At 34.1% G+C, this 8,822-nt stretch overlaps 2 protein-coding genes across 3 annotated transcripts; one reads left to right on the forward strand and one right to left on the reverse strand.

Annotated features, from left to right (window-relative positions):
• Positions 1–470: 470 nt before the first annotated feature.
• On the forward strand, positions 471–1,288 carry LOC107463091 (uncharacterized). Its single transcript, XM_016081827.3, has 2 exons — positions 471–710; positions 780–1,288. The coding sequence occupies exons 1-2, from the start codon at positions 539–541 to the stop codon at positions 1,007–1,009; spliced, it is 402 nt and encodes a 133-aa protein (XP_015937313.1). The 5' UTR covers positions 471–538; the 3' UTR covers positions 1,010–1,288.
• A 169-nt stretch (positions 1,289–1,457) lies between these two features.
• Positions 1,458–3,967, reverse strand: LOC107463090 (vestitone reductase). 2 transcript variants are annotated; one of them, XM_052253190.1, is made up of 5 exons: positions 3,885–3,950; positions 3,241–3,369; positions 2,112–2,639; positions 1,805–2,006; positions 1,458–1,737 (listed from the first exon to the last, which is right to left on the reverse strand). In XM_052253190.1, the coding sequence occupies exons 2-5, from the start codon at positions 3,359–3,361 to the stop codon at positions 1,596–1,598; spliced, it is 993 nt and encodes a 330-aa protein (XP_052109150.1). In that variant the 5' UTR covers positions 3,362–3,369; positions 3,885–3,950; the 3' UTR covers positions 1,458–1,595. The 2 variants fall into 2 exon arrangements, with proteins under 2 accessions (XP_052109150.1, XP_015937312.1); XM_016081826.3 differs by having other exon boundaries at positions 3,241–3,967.
• Positions 3,968–8,822: the final 4,855 nt, after the last annotated feature.

Genomic DNA, 8,822 nt, shown 5'->3' on the forward strand with positions numbered 1-8,822 from the left:
AAAAAAGATTTCAAAGCTTGATTTTAAAAATCATGAAAATCGAAAAAAAAAACGAAACAAGAATACCAGTGATAAACGCAGGTAAAACAACGAATGAAAAGGCTAAGGTTGAATAACGTGCCTATATTTACTCTTGAACGTGGGAGTAATGCGCGTGTGTTTTGTTAGACTTGTGCCAACTTGTAAGACTTGTAAGTCAAAAAACTTGTATGTATAGCAGACATCTAAAAATTATTAGAAACTAATTTAAAATACCAATATTAATTCAATTAAAATGGATAAGTGAATTCACTAGAAGGCAGTAGTTGTCTTCTTGGTTGCCAAAATGTTTGATAATAAAAAAGTATTAGTAAAAGATAATTTAAATTTATTTTATTTAATATTTATTAATTGTTATTAAAATCAATAAAAATAAAATAAAATAAATTTAAACTGTTTAAATTAATTTTTTATTGTCTCCCTATCTTGTCTCAAACCTTGAAGGAGATAGAGCCATTCATCAGCGCTACTAAAAAGGAAGGAGCTTATTGAGTTATTGATGGTTTCTTTTGCAATCAGTTTCTCTCCGAACCTACTTCATGGCCATGGTACTTTGCAGGTCAAGTCTTGTTCTCAGTCGCAAACCAAGAAACGCTGTTTGAGATGTCACACTCTCTACTCAGACCAAGACAATTCCCCAATTTCTTGCTCCTTCCACGGCCACATCAACGGTATGCATTTCCGTCCCCCAATCTTCGGATTTCGTAACTGTTTCTTTAAACCGAAATATATATATGCAGGGGAGAAGGGTCTGTTTTCGTTGGCGCCACCGCACCAAGGAATAGATGGGGAATGGAGCGATAAATCTGGAGTTATAGTTTACAAATGGAATGACAAAGATAACAGACCAAACACTGGCCGCGCCAATTGGAAGAGAAGATGGAGCTGTTGTGCTGAGTATGATGAGAATTCACCCCCTTGTAGACTCGGTTGGCATGTTTCTTATGATGACGGTGAAACTCTCTATTAGTTAACCAACTTGGTCGAGTGTTTATAAGATGAGAGACTCGTCAACTTAATACCTTAAGATTTTGAGTTGGATATGGTGTATGTGGCCCAACAGTAGTCTTTTCTGTTAGCTTAGCTATCATTACAGTTTTCATCTCTTCTTTCAGTTGGTTTATTACTTGTTTCATGGCTAAAAGATACAAAGGTTTGAGAAGATTTGGATTTTGGATCGTCAAGTGTATAGTTGATGTTGAATTCGAGATGTCTTGTTAACAATCCTTTAACCAATTAACCTTGAGACATTTGATAACAAGCGAAAATGCATGTTCTATAGGGATTTAACTTAATTGCTATCAATGAGTGCTGAACAATAATGTTTCTTGTTTCAGCCATTTAACAATCTCGATTAAGAAGCTGAATGTTCTGAATGTACATATTTGCAAAATCTTTTGTACTAAAAAAAGCTCAAATTACATAAACCAACATTAGCATAGCTATCTTGAAACTTATTTAATTAATTTCTTTCATATCACTCCAACTTCAAGTCATTACAAACTGATAGCCATCTTGAAATTATTTAATTAAATAAGTTTCAATCATCACAAAAGTCACAAGTAACCCTTGTTCTTGCAGCATTGAATTGCATCATCAACCATTTCTTCAAGTCCATATTTGTACACGAATCCAGCATCGATGAGCTTCTTTGATGGTAAATTCGGCATCCTGGTACCTTCAATTTGTTTGAACCAGCTACAAGAAGAGATAGTCACAAATCACAATTCGAATCAATGAAACATAAAGATAGAAAATAACTTACTCTAGAGATGGTATCCGGCCACGAAGCTCGGGATATTTGGTAGCAACAATCTGAGATATCCTTTCAGCAGTGACCAAGCAACATGAACAATTGTACCTCCCTATAGGATTTGGATGTTCAAGCAAAAATATATGTGCTCTTGCCAAATCATCCACATGCACCATAGGTGTCTCAAGCATCAAACCAAATAGTGTTTTTTCACCTGAATAAGGCAAAACAAAATATTGCAGTAGTATGAATCAATATTGGTGAGGCTTTGTAAAAGTTAGTTTAAAATTAGTAGAATTTGATGCGCATAATGACTTACCAAATACCATAGACAATGAAGCACTAACAGAGCCGGGAAGCTTAGGACAAATGAAGGGTCCAAAAACAAAAGTTGGAACAATTGTCACAACCTCCAATCCGTTCTCTTCTCCGAATTTCAGCACTGCCTTCTCCGTTAGTGTCTTCGAAACTGCGTACGACGAAGCCGGAGCCTTCGAAGCTCTGATAAAATCGACATCACTCCAGACAGTTTCGTCCAACGCCTCGTTATGTTCTTGGTTATTGGAATTAACAGCAGAGGCACTTGAAGTATAAACAACTCGCTTCACAGTCTTGGAATTTAGGCATGCTTTCAAAATTCCTAGTGCACCATCAATGGATCTTTGTGTTAATACTTGTTCTGATTCTTTGTCTTCAAAGTCATATGGGGTGGCAACATGGAAAACTCCAATGCAACCTTCAATGGCTGCGTTGAAACTCGATGGTTCGCTGAGATTGGCACTGAAAATTCGAAGCCTCTGGGATGATCCGGGTAAGTTGGTGAGGAAACTAACATCTTTCTTGTGTTCTGCTTAATTTGGAATATCAAAAACAAAATTGTCATTTTGGTTTATGAATCAAGTTTCAAGTTCAACTCATAGTTACTCCTTCGTCTGATACAAGAACTTACTCCAAAAAGAACAGTGCTATTTTAATATCAAGTCATGTGCTTACATCCGTTATTTTTAATAATCGTTCACACGAACATAACATTATATAATTAGATGCATGTGTAAAACTGTTTTACATTAACACTAATAACGTGTCAAAATTAAATTCTTTAAGTAATTTGAAAATTCTGTTTATTATTATTATATTTTGTGCTAAGATATGATATTATTTTAATAACAAATTTATTAATAATTTAACCTTTCAAGAACTAATTTCAGTATTTAGTTATTTGAGTAGCACAAGTGAATATAAAATCTTGTAAGCTAAATTCATCACTTTCAATAAAGAACAAAATCAGCAATCATAAAACCTAAATGAAACTAAATTATTTCCACAAAGAGAAGTAGAGAACTGTAATTTAGATACTATATACTTGTTAATGAATAGCAAAAATGTTAATATTGAAGCAATAACATTGGTTGAAACAATCAACAAACAAAATGGTTGGTTCTTAATACCTGGGGTTGATCTGACAGTTGTATTAACAGAGTAACCATCTTCAAGAAGCTTCTTGATTATCCATGAACCAATGAAACCTGTTCCCCCTGTAACACACACTCTTCCTTTGCTTTCTTCCATTCTTAATTCTTTGTTTCCTCACAGTCACATATTTAGAGCGAGAGTGGATATATATAGAGAGAGGAAAAATGTTATATTTGTTGGGAAAACTCAACACAGGTTTAAACCAAGAACGGAAGCACCAAAAATAATTTTTCCACAACTTGTGCAATTAAATGGGCAACACCAAAGATACTCCAAACAGCAAAATATAATGGCAAAAATTAAATAATCAGACACCAGAATTTTAACGTGGGAAAACTCCCAAAAGAAGGACAAAAAACCCACGGGACCTAGTCCAAAAAAAATCTTCCACCATCAGAATAATGGGTACACAAACAGTCTTCCTAGTGACACTAGAGCATCTCAACAATCAACAAAATACATCACCAAAACTGGTGAAATCAACATAAACCCTCCACAAAAGTGGGTATCTCAAATCAGGCAGAAGAGAAGGCAATACAACAAATAAATTATATCCTAATGTTCATCTCTACACCAAGAACAATATACTAAAATTTCATAAGAAATGAAGCAAGTTTACCAAGTCAATGTGATCAAGGTTGGCTTGCCATTTTCCCCCAAATTTCTCTTCTCCTCTTCGGCGTTGTTGTGTTTTCTTTCCTTCTTTCAAATTGAAAGAAGCCTTTTTCTCTCTCTCTCTCGTGGCTCTCAGCCACTTCTTTTTTATTTTATTGTTTTTTCTTTTTTTTTGTTTAAAACTTGTGGGTCCCACTTAATTTGGGGACCCACCAACAATATTTGTTTGGAAAATTATAGCGTACAGATGTGAAGGTAAAGATATGCTCTTTTGTTTGATGTGAAGCTGACACGTGGATTTCTGCTGGTAGTTGGAAGAGCAGCTCGCAGACCTTTCTGAACAGCTTGCAGAGGTTGCAGGGCTGGTTTACAAAGACTCCACATTGTAGCTAAGCCGGTAGATGGGGAGACCAGGTCAGCATGAGAATCCCGTTGAAGGGATGTGAATGGGCTTGTTGTTGTTGAGCCTTGTTTCATTCCTGAAATGTTATGATTGGGTTGGGGTTGTTTGATTACTTAGGATTTTTTGATATAGTGAACTGTAACCGGAAATAAAAGAGAGAAAATCGGATAATAAATTCAAAACTTCCATTTCAATGTTGGGGATAGGCCCCAAAAGATAATGGATTGATCCATTTAGATCATTATTTAGAGAAAATTGTTTCTTTTCCAATCATAAAAAAAATCTTGTCGTATATAGTTTTTCATGAATATGTGATAAACCACATTCTTTTAAACTATTTGGGATAACAAATAATAAATATGTTTAAGTAACTCAATTTGAAATTTAAATTCGGTGTTTATATACCACATTCTTTTAAGCTATTTCTTTTATGCTTTACTTTACACTTTTGATGTTATCAAAAGATTTTTGTGATTTCTAAAAAATTAATTAGTAAGTAAATTAACAAGTTATCAATTTGTGTACATTGAATTAAGTGTATTTTGTAAGTGAAATAAAATATGTTAGTGCCTGTAATTATATCCTCCCCTAATATAAGAGGAAGAAGTTTGGTAACTAAAAATTTTCAGTCATAATTAGTTAAAAATTTTTATAATTTACTTTATTTATATCACTTAATAATAGTTTTATTTTTTATCTCATTCTCTTATCATTATACTTATCATATTCTTATCAATTCTACTTATTAATGATATTAATTATAATATCATATTCCTTACCAGTAGGCATTCTTGTAATTAATATTTAATATTCTAATAATAATAATAATAATAATAATAATAATGGACGGTAATGATAATATACATTAATTAAGTTAATTACACTTGATTTTTTGTCTCCCTTAAAACATTTAATATCAATCAATGGAAATACGAAAAATCATTAATTCTATGTTTTCGTTAAGGCATTTACTTGCACTTGATTCTTGGTAATATATACTTTTCATAATTTAATTATGATCATTCAAAAATCATGACTATAATATCATTGCAAACAAAATAGTGTATAAGTCAAGAAATTTTAGAAGAAGTCGCGTTGATTTGGGCCAAAAGAAAAGAAAATTGGCAAGCCCAAATGTGTTACTTATAGCTCAGCCTTGGAACAAATTGCCTTAATTATTTTGGCTGAAGCAAGTTATTTTTGTTTGGGCCAAAAAGGATTATTATTACTACCAGCCCAATTGAAATCTTTGCTAAATAGACCAAAGTTTGGTCCGAAACCTTTAAGAAAAGAAAGCAAAGTTTCATTGCTTTCAACGGATCTCATTCTCTCATCATGTGATGGAATTCAAAATTTATTAGGATGAGTTAATGCAGACCTTAGAACTATGAGAGAGAAATTGAAGTTGATTTGATTGATAGCTTTAATGAGGCACGCTACCTCAAGCAAAGGGAAGTGAAAATTTAATTTACTTTATCAAGATCCATTAGTTAGTGTTCAAATTTTCCTTTCCTCTCTCTCATCTTGCTTCTTGTTTTCGGTCATTACACATCAGCTATGGAAGAAACTTTGAGCCACCGAAAAGAAGGAAGAGTAAGTAACAAGACCATCACAATGATGGCAAGAAAAAGAAAACATAAAGTATGTAGTGGCTAAGATCTTCAACCATGAATGGTAAGATTTGGTGAAGAGATCTCAGATTTTCCATTCCAAAAATGGATGATGAAGATTTCGGTCAGTAGAGGAAGATCCCTGGAGGGATGGCTCGCCTCTACTTTTGAGTTCACTCATCACAGAAGGTAGCTAGGATGGCTACGTGAAGGAGGAATCAAAAGTGGAGCAGGAGGAGTTGTCATGCATCATGAAGCATCAAGGACTAGGAGTTCATCTTGAAGAGCAAGGCAAGATGGAAGGCTCGGATTGGTGCTTATTGGTGACCAAGGAAGGACCAGAGGTAATTGCATGTTGGTTAAAGCATTTGGTTTCCTCTTCTTTCTCACTGACCGAACCGGTTTGCATGAAGAAGAAGAAGTTTAGCTTGGTTTGTTTGGTTTCAATCGTGAAGGCTTCCTCCTATAAGTAAGGGAGAACAGCCAGGGCTTGAGGCAAGGAGTGAAAGTGCAAGACATAGAGTTCTCAGAGCTACCTAAGCTAACAGATTTTCTTCTCCTTCAATGTATTCTGTTTTGTATTTTTCTATTTAATTTTGTCATGTCTTGAGTCTCATGGAAAAAGAAAAACAGTGAGGTTTGTATGAAAAAGCCATAGAGCAAAAAAGGCAGAGAGTGCAAAATTAAAAGAAAAAGTCATAGATGTCCTTAGAGTTCCTTTGTACATCTGTGTTGTGTTTCATGATTCTGTGAGAATTCCCTTGTAAGTTGGGTTAGCACTTTACAGTTGAAAGCTTGGCAGTAACCAAGTCAAGTTCAGGATTGGGTTTAGATTCTTGACTTGTCCCATATAGGAAGGGTAGTTTCTAGGGAGAATTGGTGCTTGTAATCAAGAATGATTATAGTGAAATTCCATCATCTTTGTGATGGAGACTGGATGTAAGCTGCACTGCACTTAGCAGCTGAACCATGATATATCTGGGTGTAATTTTCCTTCTCTTCTACTCCTTTTCTGTTTCTGCCGCACAGGAGATAAAACCGTAAAATATCTCGTGCCAAGTGATGAGACAAAAAGAAAAAGTCTCGTGATTATTGTATGTGAATCTGTTTGTCAGTTTGTGGGCATTGCTGCTAATAATCTGTATGAATTGTGAAGCAATCTTGAACTTTTCAGTGGCCATATTAGCATTGTCATCGTCTTAATTGTGCTGCAACGAGCTTAGGGATGCGTTGGTCAAATGTTTAAATCACTTGGACGGACTATGCGGTTAAATGGAAATGTCAGAAACTACTATATCAGCGACAAAAGAATTCATAAACCGATTTAGTTTTTACCTCTAAACTGGTATAATAAAGATACAGTGGTTGGTCAGATTTACTGAATCTTTTTTCTGTCATTGAATTTTGCTTTCGAAAATACATTTTAATAAATTACCTTTTGTTGAGTTAAGAAATTAACTAAATTAATTAGTGATGACAAACATTATTTTTGGGCAAAATAAATAATTAGTGTTGATTAATTGTATTTACTTTTTTACTAATTGTTTATTGTTGTAGGCCAAAATTTCAATAGCCCAAATGGAATAAAAAGCAATTAGCAAGGGAAAGTTGTTCTCTTCTTCCCAACTCTCTGCTCTATCCGAAAATGGCATTCAAGGAAAAGTTGTTCTCTGCCCTATTCTGCTTCACATCTACGGTCACAAGTGATACTTGGGGACCAAGTAGTTGTTCAATGGCTAAGATCAAGTTGACCATGAGAAGATTTCCATGGTTGCTGCTTTGTGGCTTTCGGTCAAGATGAGGAAGTCAGAGAAAAAGTTTCTACTATAAGGATTAAAGAGGAAAAGTGAACATGTGGGTTGGTAAAGCTCAAGGCTCAAGGTGTTGACCTTGGAAGAAGAACCAAGAAACATGCAAGGAGATAAAAAGAAGCTTGCTGTTCATTCAGAGGCAAGGAGAGAAAACCAGAGTTTGTGAATTGTGTTCTGTAAAGTTCCTCTACTTGGATAATGCTCTCTTTCAAAGAAGCATTCGGCCAACACTGAAGAACTGTATCTGAGGTTTGCAAATCTGGTTTTGCACATAACAAAGAGGCTGCTGATGAAGTCAATCTCCTTCATGTTTTACTGATTGTAATATACTTTTCCAAGTTTATCTTTCTGTAATTTCTTGTGAGAAAAGGCATTGTGAGAAAGCTCAAGTAAAAGCCATGGGTGGTAAAAGGCTGAGTGATACACTTGAGAGAAAAGCCTAGAGTTAATTTTCTGATTTCTTTAGGTTGGCTAAGTGTCTTGTATCTTGTACCTGTTTGGTATCCCTTTCTTAGTTGGGTTAGCACTAAGAGTGAATAGTTAGGAGTTAGCATAGCCAATGTCAAGTTATGATAGAACTTGAGTATGAAATTGGTGTATGTAATTCTGTTAACTATAGTGAAATTCTTCCATAATTGTGGAGGAGACTGGATGTAGGTTGCATAGCACAAAGCAACCGAACCAGGATATATGCTGGTGTTTGCTTTTGTCTTCTCTGTTGAGTTCTGTTTTCTGATATTCATGAGACAAAAATAAATTGTCTCATAAATTTCCGCTGCTGAGTTCAAATAGAATCAGAATTGTAATTTTGTTTAAAAAGATCATAACAGCAACATAAAAAGAAGGCATAGATTCAACCCCCCTTCTCTAAGCCTACCACAACCTTCACCTTTTAATCGTATTTGCATGAAAATATTATTTAAAAACTTCGAGAATAAAATTATTTTTTTAAGATCTCCTTGAATAATTTTTTAACTATTAAATTATTACGTTAATTCTTTTTGTTAAATTTTTTTTATACTTTATTATTAATTTTTTGATACAAAAATATATTAATTTAATACTAAAAAAATTGTTAGTAAATTTTTTTTTAATATAGATATATTTTCATTGTTGTG

The sequence above is a fragment of the Arachis duranensis genome, chromosome 8, assembly GCF_000817695.3.
Source record: "Arachis duranensis cultivar V14167 chromosome 8, aradu.V14167.gnm2.J7QH, whole genome shotgun sequence".
NCBI lineage: Eukaryota > Viridiplantae > Streptophyta > Magnoliopsida > Fabales > Fabaceae > Arachis > Arachis duranensis.